The sequence below is a fragment of the Pongo abelii genome, chromosome 11 (genome assembly GCF_028885655.2).
Source record: "Pongo abelii isolate AG06213 chromosome 11, NHGRI_mPonAbe1-v2.0_pri, whole genome shotgun sequence".
Lineage (NCBI taxonomy): Eukaryota > Metazoa > Chordata > Mammalia > Primates > Hominidae > Pongo > Pongo abelii.
Window position 1 is genome coordinate 113,454,788 of NC_071996.2, and position 14,008 is coordinate 113,468,795.

Consider the following 14,008-nt stretch of genomic DNA (forward strand, 5'->3'; position numbering starts at 1 on the left):
AAAAAAAAAAAAAAGCGGGGGCAGGTGTGGTGGCTTACGCCTGTAATCCCAGCACTTTGGGAGGCCGAGGCGGGTGGATCACTTGAGGTCAGGAGTTCAAGACCAGCCTGACCAACATGGAGAAACCTTGTCTCTACTAAAAATACAAAATTAGCCAGGCATGGTAGTACATGCCAGTAATCCCAGCTACTCAGGAGGCTGAGGCAGGAGAATTGCTTGAACCGGGAGGCGGAGGTCGCACTGTGAGCTCAGATCGCACCATTGCACTCCAGCCTGGGCAACAAGAAACTCCATCTCAAAAAAAACAAAAAACAAACAAACAAAAAAAAAACCAGAAGAAAAAATAGAAAATTTTAACAAACCAAAAATGAGTAAGGAGATTAAATCACTAATAAGTCTTCCATTATACCAAGCATGGTGGCTCATACCTGTAATCCCAGCACTTTGGAAGGCCAGGGCAGGCAGACTGCTTGAGCTCAGGAGTTTGAGTCCAGCCTGGGTATATGGCAAAACCCCCATCTCCACAGAAAACACAAAACTTAGCCACATGTGGTGGTGTGTGCCTGTGGTCCCAGTTACTAAGGAGGCTGAGGTGGAAGGATTGCTTGAGCCCAGGAGGTTGAGGCTGCAGTGAGTCGAAATGTGCCACTCCACTTCAGGTTGGGCAACAGAGTAAGACCCTGTCTCAAGAGGAAAAAAAAAAAAAAAGTTCTCTATTAAAGAAAAGCCCAGAGCCGGGTGTGGTGGCTCATGCCTGTAATCCCAACACTTAGGGAGGATGAGGCAGGCAGATCACGAGGTCAGGAGATCGAGACCATCCTGGCCAACATGGCGAAACCCTAACATGGTGAAATCCTGTCTCCACTAAAAATACAAAAATTAGCTGGGCATGGTGGCACGCACCTGTAGTCGCAGCTACTCAGGAGGCTGAGGCAGGAGAATCTCTTGAACCTGGGAGGCGGAGGTTGCAGTGAGCCAAGATCCACCACTGCACTCCAGCCTGGTGACAGAGCGAGGCTCCATCTCGAAGAAAAAGAAAAAAAAAAGAAAAGCCCAAGACCCAATGGCTTCACTGCTGAATTTTACGAAACACTTAAAGAAGAAGTAGTATCAATCCTCCTCTAACTAGTCTGAAAAATAGAGGGGAAGGAAATACTTTCAAACTCATTCTACAAGGACAGTATTACTCTGATATTAAAACTAGCCAAAACCACATTTTTAAAAAAAGAGAAAACTATAGGCATATATCCCTGATTAGATTGATACAGAAGTCCTTAACAAAAAATTAGCAAACCAAGTAACAACATATTAAAAAATCATTTGTCATAATCAAGTAGGATGCATTCCAGGGACACAAAGATGGTTCAACATATGCAAATTAATCAATCTGATAGGTCATATCAACAGAAAGAAGGACAAAATCCATATGGTCATTTCAATTGATGCTGAAAAAGTGTTTAATAAAATTCAACATCCTTCATGATAAAAACTTTCAACAAATTGGGTATAAAGGAACTTACCTCAACACAATAAAAGCCATATATGACAGACCCACAGCTAGTATCTTAATGAATGGGAGAGAAAACTGAAATCTAGAACATAACAAGGATGCCCACTTTTACCACTGTCATTCAATATAATACTGGAAAGTTGTAGGTAGAGCAATTAGACAAGAGAAAGAAATAGAAGGCATCCCTGAATAGCCAAGGCAATCCTAAGCAAAAAGAACAAAGCAGAAGGCATCAGGCTACCCAACTTCAAACTATACTACAGGGCTATTGTAACCAAAACAGTATGGTACTCGAACAAGAACAGACACATAGACCAATAGAACAGAAAAGAGAACCCAGAAATGAGACCACACACCTACAACTGTCTGATCTTCAACAAACCTGAAAGAAATAAGCAATGGGGAAAGAATTCCCTATTCAGTAAGTGGTGCTGGCCAGGCACGGTGGCTCACACCTGTAATCCTAGCACCATGGAAGGCTCAGGCAGGTAGACTGCCTCAGCTCAGGAGTTCGAGACCAGACTGGGCAACACAGTGAAACCCCATCTCTACTAAAATACAAAAAAAAATAGCCAGGCATGGTGGCATGCGCCTGTAGTCCCTGCTACTCAGGAGGCTGAGGCAGGAGAATTGCTTGAAGCTGGGAAGCACAGGTTGCAGTGAGCCGAGATCACGCCACTGTACTCCAGCTTGGGTGACAGAGTGACACTCCGTCTCCAAAGAAAAAAACAAAAATAAAAAAGTGCTGGGATAACTGACTAGCCATATGCAAAGATTGAAATTGGACCCCCTCCTTACACCACATACTAAAATTAATTCAAGATGGATTAAAGCCTTAAATGTCAAACCCAAAATTATAAAAATGCTGGAAGACAACCTAAGCAATACCATCCAGGACATAGGCACAGGCAAAGATTTCATGACAAAGATGCCAAAAGCAACTGCGCAACAAAAGCAAAAATTGACAAATGTAAACTAACTAAACCAGAGAGTTTCTGCACAGAGAAAGAAACTATCAACAGAGTAAACAGACAATCTAAAGAATGGGAGAAAATTTTTGCAAACTATGCATCTGACAAAGGTCTAATATTCAGCATCTAAAAGGAACTTACACAAATTTACAAGAAATAAACAAACAACCCCATAAAAAAGTGGGCACAGGACATGAAAAGACACTTTTCAACAGAAGACATACATGCGGCCAACAATCATATGAAAAAAAGCTCAACATCATTGATCATTAGAGAAATGCAAATCAAAACCACAATGAGATGCCATCTAACTCCAGTCAGATGGCTACTATTAAAAAGTCAAAAAATAACATGTTGGCAAGGTTGTGGAGAAAAAGGAATGCTTTTACACCACTGGTGAGAGTGAAATTAGTTCAGCCATTGTGGAAGACAGTGTGGCAATTCCTCAAAGACCTAAAGACAGATATACCATTTGACCCAGCAATCCCATTACTAAGTATATACCCAAAGGAATATATATCATTCTATTATAAAGATACACACATGTGTATGTTTATTGCAGCACTATGCACAATAGCAAAGGCATAGAATCAACCTGAATGCCCATCAATGGTAGACTGCATAAAGCAAATGTGGTACACATACATCATGGAATACTATGCAGCCATAAAAAACAACGAGATCATGTCCTTTGCAGAGACACAAAAGAAGCTGGAGGCCATTATCCTAGCAAACTAACTCAGGAACAGAAAACCAAATATTGCATATTCTCACTTATAAGTGGGAGCTAAATGATGAGAGAACATGAACACATAGAGGGGAATAACACACACTGGGGCCTTTTGGAGAATGGGGGGTGCGAGGAGGGAGAGGATCAGGAAAAACAACTAACGGGTACTAGGCTTAATACCTGGCTGATGAAATAATCTGAACAACAAACCCCTAAGACACAAGTTTACCCATGTAACACACCTGCACTTGTACCCCTGAACTTAAAATAAAAGTTTAAAAACAAGAAGAAATAAAACTTTTGGGGGGGCAAAGTTTTTAAAAAAGAAAAAGAAATAAAGGGCATCCACATTGGAAAGGAAGAAGTCAAATTATCCTTGTTTGTACGTGATATGATCTTGTTTGGAAAAATCTACGGACTCCACTAAAAAACTATTAAAACTGATAAATAAATTCAGTAAGTTGCAGTATACAAAATCAACATACAAAAATCAGTAGCATTTCTATATGCCAACAGCATACAATCTAGAGAAGAAATCAAGAAAGTAAACTCATTTACAGTAGATACAAATAAAACAGAATACCTAGGAATTAACTTAACCAAAGAATTGAAAGATCTCAACTATGAAACCTATAAAACACTGATGAAAGAAACTGAAGAGGATACACACAAAAAGGAGATATTCCATTTTCATGAATTAGAAGAATTAATATTGTTAAAATATCCATAGTACCCAACAAAATCCACAGATTCAATGCAATCTCTATCAAAGTACCACTGACATTCTTCACATAAATAGAAAAAACAACCCTAAAATTTATACGGAATCACAAAAGACCTAGAATAGCTAAAGCTGTCCTGAGCATAATGAACAAAACTGGAAGAATCACATTAACTGACTTCAAATTATACTACAGAGCTATATTAATCAAAACGGCACAGTACTGGCATAAAAATAGACACACAGAATAAAACAAAACAGAGAACCCAGAAACAAATCCATACATATACAGTTAACTCATTTTCAACAAAGTTGCCAAGACCTTGGGGAAAAAAGAGTCTCCAGTAAATGGTGCTGGAAAGACTGTCTATCCATATGCAGAAGAATAAAACTAGACCCCCATTTCTTGCCATATACAAAAATCAAATCAAAATATATTAAAGACTTAAATCTAAGACCTCAAACTATGAAACTACTAAAAGAAAACATTGGAAAAACTCTCCAGGACATTGGACTGGGCAAAGATTTCTTAAGTAATACCCCACAAGCACAGGCAACCAAAGAAAAAAATGGACAAATCAAGTTAATACATGTTAACACATCATGTTAAAAAGCCTCTGCATAGCAAAAGAAATAATCAACAAAGTGAAGACACAACCCACGAAATGGGCAAAAATATTTGCAAACTATCTGTCTGACAAGGGATTAATAACCAGAATACATAAGGAGCTCAAACAACTCAATAGAAAAAAAAATCTAATAATCTGATTGAAAAATAGGCAAAACATATGAATAGACCTTTCTCAAAAGAAGACATACAAATGGAAAACAGGTATATGAAAAGGTGCTCAACATTGTTTATCATCAGAGAAATGCAAATCAAAACTACAATGAGCTATCATCTCACCCCAGTTAAAATAGCTTTTATCCAAAGGTCAGGGAATAAGACATGCTGGCAAAACTGTAGAGAAAAAGGAATCACACTGGTGGTGGGAATGTATATTCCCAACCACTTGAGAGAAAAGCTTGGAGGTTCCTTGAAAAACTAAAACTAGAACTACCCTGTGATCCAATCTTACTCCTAGGCATATACCCAAAGAAAGGATATCAGTATATTGAACAGGTATCTGCACCCTTATGTTTATGGCAGCACTATTCACAATAACCAAGATTTGAAAGCAACCTAAGTGTCCATCAACAGACAAATGGATAAAGAAAATGTTGTACGTATACACAATGGAGTACTATTCAGTGATAAAAAAGAATGAGATCCTGTCATTTGAAACAACGTGGATGGAACTGAAAGTCATTATGTTAAGTGAAATAAGCCAGGCACAGAAAGACAAATTGTGCATGTTCTCACTTATTTGTAGGAGCTTAAAAAATTAAAACAATTGAACTCATGGAGATAGTAGAATGATGATTACTAGAGGTTGGGAAGGGTGGGGGAGAATGGGGATGGCTAATGGGTACAAAAATATAATTAGAATAAATAAGATCTAGTATTTGATAGCACAACAGGGTGACTACAGTCAACAATAACTTATTGTACATTTAAAAATAATTAAGAGTATAATTGGACAGTTTATAACACAAAGAAAGAATAAGTGTTTGAGGTGATGGATATCCCATTTACTCTGATCTGATTATTATGCATTGTATTCCTGTGTCAGAATATCTCATGTACCCCATAAATATATACATCCACTATGTACCCACAAAAATATTTTTTAAGTTAAAAAAACAGCACAAGGAGACAGTATTGGAGCTTGACCCTCCAGTCTCCTTGTCAGTCAACTTGCAATATAAAGCTTTTCTTCTTTCAAAAAACTCAGCGTTATAATATTGGTTTCTAACGCATCAGGCAACATTTACACATCTAATAAGAGACAATCAAAACATATGAAGCAAAAACTGATAGAATTGCAAAGAAAAATCAATAATTCTATAATAATAGTTGGATACTTCTATAATTCACTCTTGTTAAGGGACACAACAACTAGATGGAAGATAAGTAAGGAAACAGACAACTTAAACTACACAGTAAACCAACTAGATTTAACAGATATCTAAAGAACATTCTACTCAACAACAATCACATACAAATTTTTCTCAAGTGTACGTGCAGCATTTTCCCAGATGGACCATATGTTAGGCCAAATATTATATCTCAACAGATATAAAAAGAAAGATATAAAAAGTATCTTTTCCAACCACAATGAAATGAAGTGAGAAATCATTAACAGAAAACAGGAAAATGCACAAATTTGTGTAAATTAACACACTTTAAAACAATCAATAGATCAAAGTAGAAATTACAAGAAAAATTAGAAAACAGTTAGAAATAAATGAAAATGAAAACAAAACATACCAAAATTTATGAGATGCAGTGAAGGCAGTGCTAAGGGGGGAGTTTATAGTTATAAATGCTTGACATTTAAAAAAAACAAAAAAGATCTCGAATTAACAACCTAATTTTACAAATTAAGAAACTAGAAAAAGAAGAACAATTTAACCCAAAAGTTAGCAGAAGAAAGGAAATAATAAAGATTAGAGTAGAGCTAAAACAAATATGAGGATAGAAAAACTAGAAAAATTATCAAAACTAAAAGTGGATTCTTTGAAAGCATCAACAAAATCGACAAACCTTTAGCTAGATGAACTAAGAAAACAAAGAAAAAAGACTCAAAACACTAAAATCAGAAATAAAACGGGATGTTATTGCTGAATCTAAAGAAATAAAACGGATGACAAGAGAGTATTAGTAATAATACTATACCAACAAATTAAATAACTTAGATTACATGAACAAATTCCTAGAAACACAACACAACTTAAGAAGACTAAATCCCAAAGAAATAGAAAATTTGGGCTGGGTGTGGTGGCTCACGCCTGTAATCCCAGCACTTAGGGAGGCCAAGGCAAGTGGAACATCTGAGGTCAGGAGTTTGAGACCAGCCTGGACAACATGGTAAAACCCCATCTCTACTAAAAATACAAAAATTAGCTGGATGTGGTGGCGGGTGCCTGTAATTCCAGCTACTCAGGGGGCTGAGGCAGGAGAATCACTTGAACCCAGGAGGCAGAGGTTGCAGTGAGCCGAGATCACGCCATGGCACTCCAGCCTGGGCAACAAGAGCAAAACTCCAACTCAAAAGAAAAGAAAAGAAAAGAAAATTTGAATAGGCCTATATAACTAGTAAGGAAATTAAATTAGTAATCAAAAATCTCTTGACAAAGTAAAGCCCTGAATCTGATGACTTCAATACTCAATTCTACTAAATTTGTAAAGAAGACCAAATAGCAATCCTTCTCAAACTTTTCCAAAACATCAAAGAGGAAGGAACACTTCTTAATTCATTCTGTGAGGCCAGCATTATCCTGATGCCAAAGCCAGGCAAAGACACTATAAGAAAATACACTACAGTATTTGCAATATCCCTTGCAAATACTGATACAGAAGCGATCAACCAAAAATTAGCAAGCCAAATTCATCACTATATTAACAGGATTACAATCCATGACCGAGTGAGATTTATTCCAAGTGAGATTTATTCTTAGAATGAAAGGATGGTTCAGTATTAAAACTGATCAACGTAATACACAACATTAACAGAATGAAGGAGAAAGAAAACCCTATCATCATTTTAATTGAAGAAAAGGCATTTGAAAAAATTGTACATCTTTTCATGATAAAAACAGTCAGCAAGGTAGGAATCGAAGAAAATTACCTAAACATAATAAAAGCCACATATGAAAACCCCCTGGAAATCACACTCAAGGGTTAAAGACTGAACCATTTCTCTTCTTAAGATCAGGAACAAGGCAAAAATGCTCACTTTCACCACTTCTATTCAACATAGTATTGGAAGTTCTAGACAAAGCAATTAAGCAAGAAGAAGAAATAAATGGCATCCAAATTGTAAAAGAAGTTAAATGATTTGTTTTAAGATGGTATAATCTTATATGTAGAAAACACTAAAAATTCCTTCAAAAATATGTTCAAATTAATAAATTCAGCAGAGTAGCAAGATCACACAGAAGTCAGGTGTGTTTTTTATATACCAACAATGAACAATCTGCAAAGAAAGTCACAAAAACAATTCCACTTACAACAGCATCAAAAAGAATAAAACACTTCAGAATATAATAGATAGATAACCAAGGAGTTGATAGACTTGTACAAACTACAAAACATTGCTGAAAGAAATTAAAGAAGATATAAATAAATGGAAACAAGTCCCATATTCATGGATTGGAAGACTTAATGTTGTTAAGATATCAAAACTACTCAAAGCAATCTAGAGTTTCAGTGCATCCCTATCTAAATCTCCACAACTCTTTTTATAGACAGAAAAAAGCTTATCCTAAAGGTCATACAAAATCTCATGAGACCTCAAAGCCAACACAATCTCTTAAAAAAAAAAAAAAAAAAAAAAACCACAAATCTAGAGTTGGGCTCGGTGGCTCACACCTGTAATCCCAGCATTTTGGGAAGCCGAGGCAGGCAGATCACTTTGAGGCCAGGAGTTCAAGACTAACCTGGCCAACATGGCGAAATCCCGTCTCTACTAAAAATACAAAAATATTAGCTGGGCATGGTGGCACATGCCTGTAATCCCAGCTACTCAGGAGGCTGAGGCATGAGAATCACTTGAGCCTGGAAGGTGGAGGTTGCAGTGAGCTGATATCGTGCCATTGCACTCCGGCCTTGGCAACATACTGAGACTCTGTCTCAAAAATATATATAAATAAATAACAAATCTGGAAGACTCACGTCCTGATTTCAAAAATTACTACAAAACTACAGAAATCAAAATAATGTGATACTGGCCAGGCACAGTGGCTCATGCCTATAATTCTAGCACTTTGGGAGGCCGAGGTGAGAGGATGGCTTGAGCCCAGGAATTCAAGACCAGCCTGGTCTTGAATATAGTGAAACTCTGTCTCTTTAAAAAAAAAAAAAAAAGAAGAAATTAAAAAACAAAAACAAAAAAACCCAATGTGGTACTGGCATAAAGACAGACCTATATTCCAATGGGATAGAATAGAGAACCCAGAAATAAACCCTAACATATATGGTCAAATGTTTTTGACAAAGGTTCCAAGGCCATTCAATGGAAAAAGTCTTTTCAACCAGGTAAAACCGAATATCTGAATGAAAACAAATGAAACTGGGCCCTTACCTAACACCATACACAAAAATGAACACAAAACGGATCAAAGCCCTCAATGTAAAATCTAAAACTATAAAACTCTAAGAAGAAATATAGGGTAAGTGCTTCATGACATTAGATTTAGCAATGATTTCTTAGATATGACACCAAAGGCACAGGTAATAAAAGAAAAAGTAGACAAATGGGACTTCAGAAAAATTTTGAAAATTTGGGCAGGAAAAGATAATATCAACAGAGTAAAAATGCAATGAACAAGGCTGAGCACAGGGGCTCACATTTGTCATACCAGCACTTTTTGAGAAGCCGAGGTCAGGGGATCATTTAAGTCTAGGAGTTCGAGACCAGCCTGGGCAATAGAGGGAGATCCTATCTCCACAAAAAAATCAAAAACTTAGCCAGGCATGGTGGCACGAGCCTCTAGTCTCAGCTACTTGGGAGTCTGAGGTGGAAGGATTGCTTAAGCCCGGGAGGTCAAGCTGCAGTGAGCAGTGATCACACTACTGCACTCCAGCCTGGGTGACAGAACAAGACTCTGCCTCCAAAAAAAAAAAAAAAAAAGCAACACATAGAATAGGAAAAAATATTTATAAATCATATATCTGACAAGAAATTAATATCTACAATATATATAGAATTAAAACGCAACAAGAAAAAAACAAGCAAGCAACCCAATTCAAAAATGGGCAAAGGACTTGAATAAGTACTTCTCCAAAGAAGATATCCAAAAGCCAAACCAGTAGCACATGAAATGATGTTCAACATCATTAATCATTAGGCAAATGCAAATCAAAACTAAAATAAGATACCATCTCACACTCATTAGGGTGGTTACTATAAAATAAACAGAAAATAAATGTTAGTGAGAATCTGGAGAAATCTGAACCTTGTGTACTGCTGGTGGGAATGTTAACTGGTATAGCCACTGTGAAAAACAGTATGGTAGATCCACAAAAAAATTAAAAATAAAGTTCCCATATGATCCAGCAATTCCACTTGTGGGTGTTTACCCGAAAGAATTGAAAACAGGGTCTCAAAGACATATTTTTACATCCATGTTCATAGCATACTCACAATAGCTAAAAACTGGAAGCAACCCAAGCATCCATCAACAGATGAATGAATAAGCAAAATGTGGTATATACATACAATAAATTATTAGTCTTAAAAAGGAAAGAAATTCTAATATATGCTACAATATTTATGAAACTTGAGAACATTATGCTAGTGAAATAAGCTAGCCACAAAAAGACAAAAACTTATGATTCTGCTCATATGAGGTACTTAAAATAGTCAAAATCATAAGAGACAGACACAGTTGCCAGGGGCTGAGGAGAGAGGAAAGTGGACAGTTATTATTTAATGGGTTTAGAGCTTCAGTTCTAAAAGGTAAAAAGAGTTATGGAGATGGATAGTGACAGATGCATAACATTACAAATGTATTTAATAACACAACTATACATTCAAAAATGGTTAAGGTGGTAAGGTTTTTGTTATATGTATTTTATGATTTAGAAATTTGAAAACATGTTTATCACTTATATTAACCAGATTCCAATAAGGAAGTTCTGAATTGCTCAAAAAGTATGATAAAATGATCTTAAATACAAAAAGGCATTACAAAGATAGCTTCAATTTATAATAACTAATATATCAAAAATTTTAACATAAACTGGCTACATTTTTATAAAACCTTGTAACAATTATTTTTGTGATGAAATGAGAAGGAATGAAAACATTAACAATTTTTAACAAAAGTAGAAGAACACAGACAGACAATACCTTGGAGGCACGAATTTGCCTGTGAATGTCTGTTAGTTGTTGGATTTTGCATTCTAGGTCTGAAATCTGGGCTTGAAGCCAAGTCCATCGGCTGCCAACTCGTGCTCTGTCTACAAGCCACTTCCATTCAGTACTACAGTTACTGTGAACAAAACAAACACCGTTACTCAAAGCACAAAGGCAATCAAGTTTCAGAGACACTGATTAATAACTTCCTTAACTCCCATCATAAAAGCAAATTTCCTTTCTACAACATGTAATTACAGGAAGAGAGAATGGCAGATTGACTTCTTATCAAAGAAAAAGATATAATTTTCCTACCTTTCCACCCCACAAATACCTGTTTTCATTAAATATTACATACCCTGTAGTAGGATAATTCCTCTGCTATTCAATTCTTTATCAGTGCAGAAGGTCTTTAACAGGGATAAACCAGCAAAGAAAAGGAAACATGAATGACAATGCAAACACCATGTAAAAACTGCTCCATAAAACTTTTATACGTAAGTAGATGTCAAGTACCAGACAATCCATTTGAATGGTGCTAAATCTAAATCCATGTAATAAACTGTAGCATATTCAATTTTACTATAAGTAATTTTTATTTGCTAAAATAGGCATCGTTATTAGCTAATTACTTAAATCATTTTTTAAAAACTATCAAAAATTATAAAAAATATAAATGCTCTGCTACATTTCAAATAAGCATACCAAATATATAGACCTTAAAATATTTAAGATAAACAGTTCCTTAAAAACCTGATTCCTAGGATTCACAACCTAGAGATCACAAAGAATTTATATAAAGCCTTTCTTTCATGCATATTTAAAAATAAGGGTTGATTCCTAGCTCCTCCTAGTACCTCTTGTCATCTGGCAAGAGCACTACAGCTAGAGAAAAATTATTGGGGATTATGGGTGGTATATGTGTGTGATACTTAATTAGGAGATGCAGATTGCAAAAAAAAAAACCTGACAGAAACCGAAGATATAACTGTAGGGCAACAATGACTTAATGACAACATATAAACTTTATAAAAAACTTACCTAAAAATTCATTTATTGTCAAAACCCACTGACTGTAGAACGCCAAGAGTGAACCCTAATGTAAATGATGATCTCTGGGTGACAATGACGTGTTAATGTAGGTTCATCAGTTGTAACAAATACACCACTCTGTTGTGGGATATTAACGGTGGGAAAGGTTATGCATTTGTAGCATGTGGTAACAGGGGATATGTGGTAACTCTTTGTACTTTCCATTCAGTTTTGCTGTGAACCTAAAACTGCTCTAAAAAATAGTTTATTAATTTTTTAAAATGCACTGGACCATAATGGAATATCTTTCAAATAATCTTTAATCAGAGAAAATATTTATTCTAAGAGATCATTTGCTGTCAGATAAACAGAACACAATTATTACGGCTTTGCTATATACAATTTATTCATTATAACAGGATTTTACATTATATCAATGTTTCTGAAAGGCTACTGTTTTTAAGGATTCTAACTGCATACAATGTGATTAAAGATACCATATGATTTAGGATTTCTCTTGGTATTATTATTTATTGTTTATAGTCATTACTGTGGTTTCATAAATTTGACACTTAAAAATCACATTTTCCTAACTGTGGACAAAATAAAATACCTGCTCAAAATATACTATTCATAGATAACAGTTAGCAACACTAAATGCCAATCATGAAATTAGAGAAGGCAAGCGTGCTAGCGGGTAGCATTTTGCACAGGTGAGGATAACATGTTTGGATTTTAAAACAAAGTGGAAACTACTGGCAAGGTGGTAACAATTTTTTTTTTCCCAAGAACTTTGGCTAATAGGTGGAGAAAGCACTGTAGTAGGAAATGAAAAAAAGTCAGGAAAACAACTAAGATGTTATCTATAATAATCTGGGTGTGGTACAGATCATTGTGATCTCTAAATATTTCACATACTACCCTACACTTCCCAGGCTTATGCATTTATGTTGGAGCCATTTGACTAGTTCTGAGCAAATGAGCTGTAAGCAAAAGTGACATTGTCATTTCCAGTTCACCTGAGGATCTTCAAAACCACTAGTGCAGAGAGTATAGCTACAAGATGGAGGAAGAGAGTAGCCCAGATCACGCTGGACTTTATGTAAACCGCAGTACACCTCTGCTGTGTGAAACCATTGAGATTAGGATGCTAATTTGTAACTCTAAATATAGCCTATTCTGACTAAAACACTGAATATAAAAATGGCTTTGACTGGGAAGGGGAGGGGAGACAAAGATATGCAGATAAAATAATGGATTCAAGCTTCATTTTAAAGTTGATAGGACTTGCAGAAGTATGGCATAGAAGTGAGCTTAGGGCAATCAAAGATGATCTTAAACATTCTTTAAGTTTTGCTCCAGTTGGAAAATTCCCCTATAATATGCAATTTGGTTTGGCTATAATATTGATGATTAGTGAATAATGAAATATAACAGAAAAAAATGTCATAGAACTCATATTATTGTACATCTGGTAAAGATATTCTGATATTTAGGATTACAAAAATCATTATGTTCATATACTACACTAAATTATACTAATATAGAAAAATAGCAATACCAGATTAAATTTAAGTAAACCAAATCTCATCGGACGCTTTGTGATATATGAAACAAGGTTTTTTTTTTTGAGTTTTGCTCTGTCGTCCAGGCTGGAGTGCAGCGGTGCGATCTCTCCTCATTGCAACCTCCACCTCCCAGGTTCAAGCGATTCTTGTCCCTCAGCCTCCTGAGTAGCTGGGATTACAGGCACGTACCACCACACCCAGCTAATTGTTTGTATTTTTAGTAGACACGGGGTTTCACTACGTTGGCTAAGCTGGGCTTCAACACCTTTCCTCAAGTGATCTACCCACCTCGGCCTCCCAAAGTGCTGGGATTACAGGCATAAGCCAGAAAGCCCGGCCTGAAGTAAATTTTCTGTAGAGGGTAACTTATCCTACATTTTAATAGGAGTGAATAAAACATGTTTGCTATGCTTATAAGTGGTAAACAAAAATGTTTGCTTCCTAGAAAACATGTTTTTCTAAAAAAAATAAGATTGTCAATAATTAAGATGTTACAGATAAATATATGGCTAAC

The 14,008-nt window shown here is 35.9% G+C and overlaps 1 protein-coding gene across 9 annotated transcripts in view; it reads right to left on the reverse strand.

Moving 5' to 3' along the window:
- The window catches only part of KANSL1L (KAT8 regulatory NSL complex subunit 1 like), a 151,137-nt gene that overhangs the window by 97,707 nt on the left and 39,422 nt on the right, over window positions 1-14,008 (reverse strand). For all 9 annotated transcript variants that reach the window (XM_054549791.2, XM_054549792.2, XM_054549788.2 and 6 more), the window contains exon 3: window positions 10,889-11,030. In XM_054549791.2, coding sequence (XP_054405766.1) covers window positions 10,889-11,030 — 142 coding nt within the window. The remainder of the gene's footprint in view (window positions 1-10,888; window positions 11,031-14,008) is intronic.